We start from the raw sequence: 13,591 nt of genomic DNA on the forward strand, positions 1-13,591 counted from the left end.
GCTTTCTTCAAAACAAAAGGAATCAAAGCCTACAGGAAACTCCAGGAATCAAATAAAATGCTGTGGTGATTAGGCCCCTCTCAGCTCTTTTCTCTCTGTCCATGGTTGTTGTGGATTTCTGAGATGCAAGTGCTCACACTCTCCATTCACAGGGCAGAGATAGCATCTTAACGATACACAATTATCTGTCTTTGTTTGGTACAAAAAAGATGCTGCAGAATACCAGATCTTTCCTTCCAAAAGGAAGGGAAGCAAAGCATTTGTCAAAAATAGCAATTAATCCATTTCTGTCTAACCTACTGCCACATGAAATGGACTTGTCCCTGTAGCTGGCAGGAGTGTGGCTGTTGCTGGAGATTGCAGTGTGGAAAGATCTGAAATTGCTGCATGGTATTTTTAACCTTTTTCCATGCCTCAAATGGAAGCAGTCTCAGCAGCTGTCATCTTCTTTGGACTCTTACATCACTGACCAGGAAGAAGGACCTATTTGAGTGACCACTTTTCCATCAATATTTAGGATTATACAAGTTAGAGTCGTGTGGAAAAGTCCAACACATAGGGGGATCAGCACTACTGCCCCTCAGGACTGTCCTCTCACACAGAAAGAGGATGGGAGTACAAATAAACATCTCTCATCTTGTGTCCTGCCACTAGACACCCTTGTGAAAAATCCCTGTCCTGCCTTCCTGCAGGTCCTCCTCAGGTACTGGAAGGCAGCTATAAAGTCCTCCTGGAGTCTTCACTTCTATAAGGGAGACCTTATAGCTGCCTTCCACATATTCATTAAAGCTTTGATATTCCTTCTTGAGCACTAAATCCACTGTCTGTTTGGATAATCTGATAACCTCTATGCCCTGCCCTAACTGCTGACAAAACATTGTCGTCCCACTTGGCAAAAGGAATTTGTTCTGGCCAAGCATTTGATTTGATCCAGTAAATGAGTTTTCTATAGTAAACTCAGATAACAAGATAAAAAAAAGAGTACTTAAAAGGTGGAGAAGTTAACATATGACTCATACCAAAAAAAAAAGATAATTCACATTAAACCCATGACTCATCTCAGCAGAATATTTGTCCCAGAAATACATTCTTAACAATTGCAAACTGACAAGTTTCACAGGGGTGTTAAAAATATCTGTAATTAACACAAGTGACAAGATAATTAGGAGAAAATAAGACAAGCCAGATAAGAAAAGGACAAAGCAGAAGAAATTTTGTGCCCCTAAGAGCATTTGATGAGCTGGTCTACAATTTCTTTTTTTTTTTAAAGGAAGACAATGACACTCGTGTGGAGATTTGGATTGGCAAAACTTTGTTATCAGCTCCTAAGGAACTGTTTTGGGGTTGCTTAGCCTGGGGAAGAGGAGGCTCAAGCGGGACCTTATTGCTGTCTGCAACTACCTGAAGGGAGGTTGTGGCCAGGTGGGGTTGGTCTCTTTCCCCAGGCAACCAGCAACAGAACAAGAGGGCAGAGCTTCGAGTTGCACCTGGGGAGGTTTATCCTGGATGTTAGGAAGAAGTTGTTTGCAGAAAGAGTGACTGGCATGGGAATGTGCTGCCCAGAGAGGTGGTGGAGTCACTGTTCCTCAAAGTGTTTAAAAAGAGAATGCATGTACCACTTGGTGCCATGGTTTAGTTGATTAGATAATGGTAGGCAATAGGTTGGACTTGATGATCTCAATGGTCTTTTCTAACCTGACTGATTCTGTGATTCTGTTTAGGCAACACAAGATAAAGTGCTACTAAAGACTGAAAATTAAAAGAGGAGAGAAAACAATAAAAGGTAATTAGTGATCAGCTTGAAATGCTTCAAAGTGAATGTACTTCAGGACCTGAGATATTTTACTAGACCTACTAATGATGAGGCTGCTGCTTCTCTTCAGGAACACAGTGCATTTTACTTCTTCTCAAAAGGACAAATAGTTAATTAACACTGCAGAAGATGCATAAATAGAGAGCTGCCATTTCCCAAGCACAGGAATTCCCTTGGATTGTTTTACTCACTTGTCATTCTCATTCTCCTCTTGCTGGCTGAATCTAGACATGAAAAATAAAGCAAAAGAAGGGAAAAAGGAAGTGCTTTAGCTAACAAGTGTGACACAATGATTTCTGGAAATACCTGACTTGCATTAAGTCATTAAGTGCTTTTATGTTCAGTGGGAGCAGGTAGGAGTCAATAAGAATGATGAGACTTGGCAAAACCTGCACATTTGCTTGGAGGTTTTGTATCTTGGATTGAGACTCTGGAACAGATTGCCCAGAGAGGTTGTGGGTGCCTCCTCAAGGCTGGGCTGGATAAGGCCTTGAGCAGCCAGATCGAGTTGAGATGTGTCCATGCCCATGGCGGGGACTTAGCAGTAGATGATCTCTGAGGTCACCTCCAACCTGAGCCATTCCATGATTCTATGCTAGTGACCTACTCTGAAAACTGTTTACCCAGATCCTGGAGAGCCTACAACTCCTAAAGAGAAATACACAGTCAGAACTGTGTTCCTGCTAAGCACAAATACTCCAAAATATAAGCAAACTCAAACTTAAAAGATATGAGGAACATATGATGACACTCTGAGGAATCTTCTCGCCCAGAATTCTGTTTTTTCTTCCTCTGAATAAATTATTTTCTTTTTACTAGCATGATACTTATATTAATCCTTCTCTGTTATGGCAAATTGTCATAGAATCAACTAGGTTGGAAGAGATCTCCAAGATCATCCAGTCCAACCTAGCACCCAGCCCTATCCAGTCATCTAGACCATGGCACTAAAAGCCTCATCCAGTCTTTTCTTTAACACCTCCAGGGACAGTGCCTCCACCACCTCCCTGGGCAGCCCATTCCAATGGCAAATCACTCTCTCTGTGAAGAACTTCCTCCTAACATCCAACACTTCACCTCTGTTCTTCCTTGGCTCATTGTCCAAGCTGGTTTATGTTTAAGGTTAGATAACTATAGGTTGTACCCTTTTCTGAGTAGACTCTTGGATACGATGTTTTTGTAGAGGCTTTTTTCCATAGTGTGGAGTAATGCAAATATATTGCTAAAGAAAGATGAAGAAAATGGGAAACTTATGGCTACAGGGATGAAATAAGACTGAGGAGAAGAAGAGAGGGGAGATAAAACTTGGAAAAGGCACAGAGGAACCAGAGTGTGGGGTTATGGCCTCTACTGTTGGACACCCACCCCAAAGTAAGCTGCCCTGGCTGACTACACCGAGCTAACAAATGCTTCATATCACTCACTTGAGAGGAAGCAGCCAAAGCTTACAGTCACAAAAAGATTTTTTTTTGAGAAAAAGAACAGAGTAGAAAGAAATGGACAGAGATAAAAGGAGGTGAACAGCAGACACACCAAAGAAAAAAAAAAGAAAAGAAAAGGGGCAAGAGTTATGTAAGGGAAATTCAAAGCGAAACTAAGGAGTTTTGATCACATCTGTGGGATTTTCTAAAGGAATTAGAGCAAACAAAATGCCATGAAAACCACATCTGAATATATGAACGTGTTAACATTTCTGAAATGACAAAGAGCTGGGGGTCAGGCCCTGGAGAACAGGTTCCCATTTCAGGGTGAAGAAAATCACACACCCACCTACATGTGACTGTCACATTGAACCTGGATCAGAGGCTGAAAATCTGCCTTCAGCATTCTTCATCAATGTATCTTTCATTAGCACTCTTCATTACCAGACACAGGCTTAACATGGGATGGCAGCATGATACAGATTATTGGCCTCCTTGTCCATTAATAATGCTACAAGGACACAATTCCCAGACAAATCATGACTTGAGACATGTTCTATTGTACCAACTTGATTTACTGATTTTATATTAATTATTCCTAAGACTGTGTGCTTGTATGAATACCTCAGGAATACAGAGCTCCTTGAACTGGGCTTCAGTGATTTCACTGAGCTGCCTAAAGGCCACTGTAAAGTCAGACTGTATCTTCCATGAGTTAGTGAGACAAAGGTACTTCCATCAGTGCTCTTCACAGATGGCATTAGTTTGGAAGGGACCTGTCATCTTGGCCTTGTCTCTCCTGTCCCTCTGTCCTATCTCTCCATTCCATTTCTCAGTCCCTCTGTTAAGGCCTGGCTCTTTGTAGCCCAGTCTGGTAAATCCAGCAGCACGTGGCTGTCACTGGGCTCTGCAGCACAGGTGCCAACACTCTGGGGCATTTGCCCCTGCCTGCAGTGGTCTGGCTGGGCTGCAGCTCAGCTGGTCCTCACTGGCTGTGTGGCCTCAGAGTTCTACATTCCCCTCCCAGTGGTCAACAACTCTCTTCCTCCATGGTGGTGATAGAGTGACAGAGAGTGACAGAGTGGAAAGTTTTTAACAAGAGATTACCAATAACTGGGCAACCATAACAATTGTTTCAAGCCATTCACAATGTCTAACCTATATATAAGTTCAAGCAAAGCCTGGATGGGGCACTTAGTGCCATGGACTAGTTGACTGGATAGGGCTGGGTGATAGGTTGGACGGGATGATCTTAGAGGTCTCTTCCAACCTGGTTGATTCTATAATCACCATCAACAAACACAACTGTTTTAAACTGTTAACAATATCCAACAGTCACAACAACCACTATTAACAACTAATTAATAAATGATTATGACTCTTGGGGATCAGGAGAAGCAGCAGCAGCAGCCAGGGGATCAGAAGAGGAAGAGGATCAATTACAGGGACAACTACAAGTGCAAGGGTTGCAAAAAGCCATTACAAAATGACTCACAGCTAGAATTAACACAGGTGAAGCCCCAACATAAGCCATCACCATCAAATATATCACTTAGATTTATTTTTTTTGTCCCTGAAGCATTTACCTTCTAGAAAGCAGACTCTGGAACAACAGCCTCATCTCACTTGTGAGCTGACAAGCATTTCAGTACGGCAAGGAGAAGCTGCTGACTACATGATCCTGGGTCTGGGCTCTATACCTAGGTGGCACTGTGCTCCTTGCAAAGCCACACAGCACTGAAACACAATCTTCCCCACTGGGCACTAGCTGCTTCTTTGCAAGCTGACTATGAAATCAATAAATAGCATGGCATTGCTAATTTATTCTTCATAACCCAAATCTGAAACAAAAGGTGGACAGCACTGTGTGCTATACACTATAAAGGTCAGGGGGTTATGTGGATGCATGATATTCAGAGCGATTAAACTTACAGATGACACCAAGACAGGGGCTTTGTAAAGCAGGCCACTGCAACTATCAGAAGTCCTGTTCTTGTCAGATACAGTCATGCTTTGGAAGATCAGAAAGAGATCCTAACTTTGTTACAAAAATAATGGTGTATTAATGCATAGCAGATACTGCTGGAGGCAGACATCAGAAGAACTGAAGAACAAAGTGACAAATAAAAGCCATCTTTAAGTAGAAGGCTATAAAGAGTCACTCCAAAGCACCCACTATAGCTTCCCATGTGCAAACCCCACAGACTCCAGAGGACAATCATATTTAGAGTCTCTGACAAGACTGCAGAGAAAAATTCCTAAAACCAAATACATCTTTGACTTCAAGTCCTCTGAATCAAAATCACAAACTACAACAAACACCACAAACAATCCATTCACTTTAGAAATATGTCATACATTCTATTTCTAAATGTGTATCTCTGGTTGTCAGGACCTTCCATTCACATTCTGCATGTTGTGACTGTACAATAACCTTATTTAACTAGAGTCTTTACCACATAAGGTATATACAAGTGCCTCCAAAGAGGCTATAAGGCCAAGAAAAGAACCAAAGCCACTGTACACACACAAGGTTCAACAAGTCACAGTGCCAATCCCTGGCACAAATACAGGCTGGGTGCAGAGTGGGTTGAGAGTAGCCCCAAGAAAGATTTGGGGGTGTTGATTGATGAGAAGCTCAACATAAGGTGGCAGTGACCCCATGCATCCCAGAAGGCAAACTGTATCCTAGGCTGCATCAAGAGGAGTGTGGCCAGCAGGTCAAGACAGGCGATTCTGCTCTTGTGAGAGCCCACCTCAAATACTGCATCCAGTTCTGGTGTCCCCACCATAAGAAGGACACAGAGCTGTTGGAGTGAGTCCAGAGGAGGGCCACAAAAATAATCTAAGGGAACGAACACCTCTGCTATAAAAGTAGGCAGAGGCAGCTGGGGTGGTTCAGCCTGGAGGCAAGAAGGCTCCAGAAAGACCTTAGAGCTTCCTTTCAATACCTGAAAAGATCCTGCAGGAAGGCTGGAGAGGGACTTTTCACGAGGGTATCTAGAGACAGGGCAAGGGGGAATGGTTTGAAGTTGAGGGAGAGCAGGATTAGACTGGATCTTAGGAAGATCTCTCAGGTCCCTTCCAAACTAAACCATTCTATGCATTTTCAGCTTTCCTCATCTCTGTGCTGCCCTACACACCAGATACAACATCACAGACTCTCCAAAGCTGGCTAGCTCCAGTAACCAGCATGCTTCAGGGATCAGCAGGCACAGAAACTTGTATTCTACATTTGAGTAGAAGTTCCACCTCAAAATGAGGAAAAAAATCTTTGCTGTGAGGGTGCTGGAGCCTTGAAAAAGGCTGCCCAGAGAGGCTGTGGAGTCTTTCCCTGTAGGCTTTTCTAAACCATCTGGACACATTTCTGTGTTGCTTGCTGGCATGCCCTAGGTGAGCCTGTTTTGGTAGGGGTTGGACTCAATGATCTTCAGAGGTCCCTATCATTCTAGAATTCTAAAATTGAAGAGTTAATGGACCTGCAACACTGGCCAGACAGCTGAGCAGCCACATAAAAATACCTGCATCCCCACTATACAAAGAGTTTTCAAGTGGTCCCTGCACTTGGTAAGTATCTCTGCTTGAGAGAAGGCAGCAGGAGACCAGATGTACACTTAACCACAGGAAACAGCACTGAAATTACTCTTACAGCAGAAAAGCTGGAGCAGCACTCAGAGAAGGATGGCTGGAGGATATCCCTTTCTAATCCTCAGCTCTGTCTGGACTTCACACTCTGAAGTGCTCTGCTTGCTCTTTGGTATGTTGTAAAAACTACGCACACTGGCTCACTTTTTGGACCTAATGCATAGCACTGATCACTGGTAGTCCTTGTGTCTGACTAAAAGACTACCATATAAAGAAGTGTTCTTTATCTGGCAGTACAGTCATAAACTGTACCACTCCATTAAGAACACACTACTTGAAATTAATAGAGCAAACCAACCTGCTGGGTTTTCAGGGATAAGATTTTTTCCCCCACACTTCTGCCAAGACCTCTCTAAGTACACCCCACCAGCCTCAGTAAGAGTCCCCCATTGGGAAGAATATGGCTATCAGCTGGGGTTCTTCCAAATGAAGCCTTGCAGACAGTCTGGAGAGCCTGTACAGCAGTTAAGGGAGTCAGACATTTAACCACTCTGCCAGCAGAGAGCCAAAGCACAGTGTGTACTCAGAATCTGTGCACAGTTAAGGAGTAATTTCACATCGGTTTTGCACTGAACAATTTGTTGAGCTGACAGCAGAGAGGCTGTAACCTTGCCAGATGCTTTTGTGCTGCTATATTCAGAGGGATTTAAAGTTCTGCACAGCCAGCCAACAGCAAAGGGTCTCAAGGTGAAGCCAGTGAATAAACCATCAAAAATGTCATTTACAAACACTGCACTCCAACAGGGCAAGCATGTTAGAATTAATGCTTGAGAGATTTGCAGACACTTTGCAAATACAGACACCTAGCCATGTGGCAGCTGAGCACAGGCCTTGTCTGCAGAACATTTACTTTCTTTAAAGCCTGAAATGCCAGAGTATAGGCATCAGCCTACTTGGAACACAAAACCAACCTGACATTTTAAACACCATCATCTGAAAAATGAAGTTTACTTCATCCTGAGAAAATCCCCCAAATGAGTGATGAATGCATTGCCCTTTTTTGGTTCAAACAGAATGAGCTTTGCATGATTCTTCTATGAAACCACCCTCTCTGCTCAAAGGGTGTTTGCACAAGTAAGAGCAATTTCCTACAGTCAGTAGTACTTCCAACATTAACTTCTGTCTATCCTGACTGACAATCTTTACTACCTATCTTAAAAGCTGCAACCAGGTGACTATGGCAATACAGAAGTAGCTACTTCCAATATTTTCCTACTTGGTCAGGTTCTAGAAGAATTCATCCAAATGCTTAAGTTCAGTGTAATAAAAGACTTACTTATTAACCATGTAAAATGTACTAACAGACTCACTGATTATTCACATACACTAAAGATAGTATTTTTTAATCCAGTCCTGCTGTTTTCCCAAGTCTCTTGGTGAGCAATGAGGGAGGGAACAATTGCAGTATCTTTTTTAAAGAGAAGAAACTCCTGACTTGCAGAATCACAAAAGCTGGAGAGGAAAGTTAGTGTCAGGTGTCAATCTAACAGTCTAACATCCATTTTTTACTTTACAAAATGAACCAGACTTCAAATTAAGGTAATTAAGTCAAGGCAATCTTGAGGCCTTGAGCAGCCAAGACTAGTTGAGAGGTGGTCCTGCCCATGGAGGGAAAGTTGGAGTAGAGGATCTCTAAGGTCCCTTCCAAACTAAGCCATTCTGTGTAAGTGACCAACAGCTGTTCATCACAAGACACAGGCAGTACACAGCATCATATTTAAACAATGTAGGACTTTAAAACATAGCAGAGACAAAAGTGAATGGATTCATTCCTGGAATTCATTATTACTGGAAAGTTTTACTCCCAAAAAAATCTACAAAAACAGAGGGTTACATTTTGCTTGTTATCCTCTTGTAAACTAACTTTCCTGATGCTCAGTGAAAACTCAGTCATAAAGCTACCTGTAAATTAGGATGCTGTGGAAAAGAGAAGAAAAATACCTAGCAGTTCTGCTTCCAGGAATTCCAAGATGGCCTAGCTGCAGAAAAACTCTCACACAGAAGAGTAAAGCAGAGCTCTTCCATCACCATTCCTATGGAGAACAGAGAAATAAAGAATAGGTCACAAAATCAAAGCAAATTTCATAAAGCAAGCATCCAGGTTTAGTGTACATAGATTAACTGCTACTTACTTGGAACATGAAGTCTTTCCAGACCCTTTTAACTACAGTTACCACTTCTCACCTTGCCTGCACAAATATCACTGCCATTTGTAGTTGGATCTAACTCCAACTTGGGCAGGGATACCACTTAGCAGATCAGAGCCAGATCCAGGCTGGCCTTAAACACTTCCAGGGATGGGGCTTCCACCACTTCCCTGGGCAACCTGTTCCAGTGTCTCACCACCCTCATGGTGAAGAACTCCTTCCTAATATCCAGTCTGAATCTACCCACTTCTAGCTTTGCTCCTTTTGCCCTAGTCCTGTCACAATCCAATATCCTAAAAAGTCCCTTACCAGCTTTCTTGTGGGTCCCCTTCAGATACTGGAAGGCCACAATAAGGTCTCCTTGGAGCCTTCTCCTCTCCAGACTGAACAGCCCCAACTCTCTCAGTCTGTCTCCATAGGAGAGGTGCTCTAGCCTCTGATCATCCTCGTGGTCCTTCTCTGGACACATTCCAGCACACCTCAGGCTCTGCATGAATCAGCTAAATGAAATACAGAGTTGAATTAGTCACTTAAAAAAGACCACACCTGTTTGTATACACCCAGCTGACCTGCCCAGCTCCCAAGCTGACAAAAGTCATTTATAGCAGTTACATGTGAAACAGCACAAATTTACATGTAGGTTCTCTGTCATCTACACAGTATCAGGACTCATTTGCTCAGGCAGACATTAAGATATTGACCCCTAGAGCTATATTTCCACACTCACAGCAATAATGAATCAGAAAACCACAGAAAAAAAGAGTAACACCAGTAATCCTCATTTTATTTCCCTACCTTCCAGCTATTAAGAGCCCTGTCTCTTTTGTATAATGATCCTTTAAACTGACACAGCTTATAATTATTTAATTGGAAATTACAAATCAAATTCTACCATTCTTTTCCATGAATAATCTCACCCATCTCAATGAAACTTAATCAGGGTATGGCAGTAAGGCTCTGTCCTTCTTCACTCTTCTGAGCTGTAACACTTAAATCAGAGCTTGCCAGGCTGCTAAGCAGACTCCACAGATAACAGAAGTTAAAAAGATTGGTTTGCTTCTGGTATAAACAGAAGCGGAGAAAGCAGAGGTGTGAATATTACAGTTCTCTACCACCTGCAGCCCCCTATGGGAACAAATCTGCAATCAAAATGTTCTTAAGTGTTCACATGCTTACAGGAACATACTCACAGGCATTACCAAGGTATCATTCACATGAAATAAAACTACCTAATTCAGCCTGGAAGGGCGAGGACCACAGCTACCTGAAGACCCTCATACCTACAGGTCAATGGAACTGACAGATCAAGATCCCAAACCGTGATGGTTTGGGAGTTACCTGCCCCCCACACTCTTATGAAATGACCCAGACTAGACTCAAGACAGCTGGAAGTTAAGGAATGAAGCTTTACATTTACAGCTTAGCACAATATACAAGCAGGTATTTACAGCATTACAAATATATACAGAAACATACAAGTTAAAAGTAACACAGAAACACAACAGCCCCCCCCAGAAATCAGAGCCCCAGGAGGGGCTCCCAACCACCCTTCCACCTTTTTTCCACCCCTCTACCTTATCCCAGAGTATGCCTTACATGCAAGGTAAGTTTGGAGGATCAGCAAGGGGAGTTAGAAGCAGAAGGATTAGTTACACAGATTCAGGCAGAAGGGAAACACACACTCTGAGAGACAGAGACACCTACACTGTCTTATCTGTGTTTGTGTCTTTGCTTTTATACATCTCAGCAAGCCTATGAGTGAAGCAGACATCACCACTGTTTTCTTTTCACAGCCTATAATCTGTTTTTTTTCCCTCACTAAAATATTCCAATTAGCCTCAAACCAGCACAAAAACATTGTCAAGACCTTCCTGGAGAGAAAAACCCAACAACATAGAAGGTATTTAAATGCAATGAAATTTTCAGTGGTGAGTTTTCTCTGCAAGATGTTGCTATTAAAGTACACCTCACAATACATTTTAATGTTCTGTTTGTTTAAAATATATACTGATAAGATCTTTTCACAGCTAATGGCAAAGGAATGTCAAGATGTGTTTTGGCACATGTCTCAACAATCTGTTAAGTAGAGAGGAACTAAATAATAATAGCCAACCTTTCAAACAGCCACAAGAGGAACTCTACACTTCAAAGGTACAGGATAGACAACTGAAGAAATGCAGTTTCTGACATGGACATGATGTTCCTGGGCTCTATCAGTGGGAAAAGGATCTGTAAACATGAAACAGACAATTAAAACTCAGCCCTTTACCACAATGTATATTAAGCCTGCACAAAAAGCAAGCCCAAATAGATTCAGGATTTTATTCTGGTTGAGATTTTTGTCAAGGACTGAATTCTGCAGTTAAAGAAACTGCTAGGCCAAGTTGCTCTTGAGTTCTAGAATAGATTTAAGCATGGAGTCAATTAACTGTGATTAGAACAATCTTTTGGGCAAGTAATTGTATGGAACCCTAAAAGGTATTTGCATGAGACAGAAAAGTTTGGCTGAACAATGTAGTGCAACAGATGAAGTCACTGTGCACCAATAACTGTGCTACACAATCTGCATGCAGCAGTGATAACCAAGTAACCTAAGAAGCCAGCTTGAAATCTGAGTAATGCAAGCAGTGAATGCAAGATTGAGATGTGGCTCTGGCTGTGGCATAGAATCAACCAGGTTGGAAGAGACCTCCAAGATCATCCAGTCCAACCTATCCCCCAGCCCTATCCAGTCAACTAGACCATGGCACTAAGTGCCTCATCCAGGCTTTTCTTGAAGCCCTCCAGGGACAGTGCCTCCACCACCTCCCTGGGCAGCCCATTCCAATGCCAATCACTCTCTCTGTGAAGAACTTCCTCCTAACATCCAGCTTATACCTACCCTGGCACAATCATGTGTACAAGAGATACATCCTTCACCCCTCAGACCTACTCCACGCCCCAATCCATGCTAGCAGCACTGGACTGATACTGTTTGTTTAACATCTTTGTGGATTTTTGCTGACAACAATCTTCCAACTCCACATACGTAACCAAATCCCAGTACCTCAGAGCCACTGTTTTGTGCTGTTTTTAAGTTAGTTAACACCTCTGGACACTTGCAGTTGGCCATGTTTCTCAGTTCTTCTAATGGCAAACCACATTACGGGCACTAGATTATGATTTCTTAGTGCTCACAAGTAACTGCACCACCCTAAAAAATTACTCCTGTCCTCTTATCATACAAATCAGTTCAGGCAGTTCTGCATGCCTCAGAGCTATATGCTTTTCATGCTTCCAAGCAGGCGCCAGGTTATCTGTCTTGCATTAACATGTAATTGGGACTCACGTGGCTTTCCATGATGACAAACAGTATCACAGTATTATTAGGATTGGAAGAGACCTCACAGATCATCAAGTCCAACCCTTTACCACAGAGCTCAAGGCTAGACCACGGCACCAAGTGCCACGTCCAACCTTGCCTTGAAGTGCCCTAGGGACGGCGACTCCACCACCTCCCCGGGCAGCCCATTCCAGTGCCCAATGACTCTCTCAGTGAAGAACTTTCTCCTCACCTCAAGCCTAAATTTCCCCTGGCGCAGCCTGAGGCTGTGTCCTCTCGTTCTGGTGCTGGCCACCTGAGAGAAGAAAGCAACCTCCCCCTGGCCACAACCACCCCTCAGGTAGTTGTAGACAGCAATAAGGTCACCCCTGAGCCTCCTCTTCTCCAGGCTAAACAATCCCAGCTCCCTCAGCCTCTCCTCGTAGGGCTGTGCTCAAGGCCTCTCCCCAGCCTCGTCGCCCTTCTCTGGACACGCTCAAGCATCTCAATGTCCCTCCTAAACTGGGGGGCCCAGAACTGAACACAGTACTCAAGGTGAGGTCTAACCAGTGCAGAGTACAGGGGCAGAATGACCTCCCTGCTCCTGCTGGCCACACCAAGTGGTCAAACTGCTAACACCAAGTAAGCACACCCAAAAAAACCATCCTTATGGCCAACTGAATTTTCAAAGCAGCACTTGACTCTGCGGAGATGTTCGCATACTACTCTAGCAGCTGGTGCAGCCCACCGAGCATTAGCAGCAGCGGGGCAGAGCCGAGGTGCAGGAAGGCGGCGCAGGCTGTACCTAGGCGGCTGTCAGGAGGAAGGAGCCATGCGCAGAGGTCAGCCGTGCCCCGCTGCCGACGGCAGTGTCCTGGCTCCGGGGGCGATGCGTTCGGGCCCAGGGGAGCCGGGCAGAGCCCAACGGAGGCGCAGCGCAGGCCGCCAGCCAGGGGATCCACCACACGTTGCCTAAACCCAGCCTCCACCAAGTCACGTAAGAAGCTGGCTTGAAGCCTCCCTGGCCTCAGACAATCGTTTCCTGACAAAGATTACAGGGCAGAGCTGGTGCGTTCCCCGAGCAGCGCTGACACAGAGCACCGGCCTCTGAAACCGCTCCCCTGACACTGACTGGGCCGGCGCCAGGCAGCCTGGCACCGCTGGATACCGAGGAGCGGGCGGCGCCAATGCCAGCCCTGTCCCGCAGCCAGGTGCAGTGGCTGGCCCCGCCAGGTGGTCCCGCACCCCAGTCCGCACAGGCGGT

The 13,591-nt window shown here is 44.2% G+C and overlaps 1 protein-coding gene and 1 long non-coding RNA gene across 3 annotated transcripts in view; one reads left to right on the forward strand and one right to left on the reverse strand.

Annotated features, from left to right (window-relative positions):
- APBB1IP (amyloid beta precursor protein binding family B member 1 interacting protein) overlaps positions 1 to 2,012 on the forward strand; it is a 54,604-nt gene extending 52,592 nt beyond the window's left edge. The window contains exon 14 of one of the 2 annotated variants that reach the window (XM_064162733.1): positions 1,722 to 2,012. In XM_064162733.1, coding sequence (XP_064018803.1) covers positions 1,722 to 1,760 — 39 coding nt within the window. In that variant the 3' untranslated portion in view covers positions 1,761 to 2,012. The remainder of the gene's footprint in view (positions 1 to 1,721) is intronic. The other variant, XM_064162734.1, reaches the window with a different exon arrangement.
- A 6,583-nt stretch (positions 2,013 to 8,595) lies between these two features.
- On the reverse strand, positions 8,596 to 13,472 carry LOC135185710 (uncharacterized). Its single transcript, XR_010306576.1, has 4 exons — positions 13,133 to 13,472; positions 11,140 to 11,255; positions 9,336 to 9,526; positions 8,596 to 8,912 (listed from the first exon to the last, which is right to left on the reverse strand). It is a non-coding gene; the product is annotated as an uncharacterized LOC135185710 (long non-coding RNA).
- Positions 13,473 to 13,591: the final 119 nt, after the last annotated feature.

This window comes from Pogoniulus pusillus, chromosome 23 (assembly GCF_015220805.1).
Source record: "Pogoniulus pusillus isolate bPogPus1 chromosome 23, bPogPus1.pri, whole genome shotgun sequence".
Lineage (NCBI taxonomy): Eukaryota > Metazoa > Chordata > Aves > Piciformes > Lybiidae > Pogoniulus > Pogoniulus pusillus.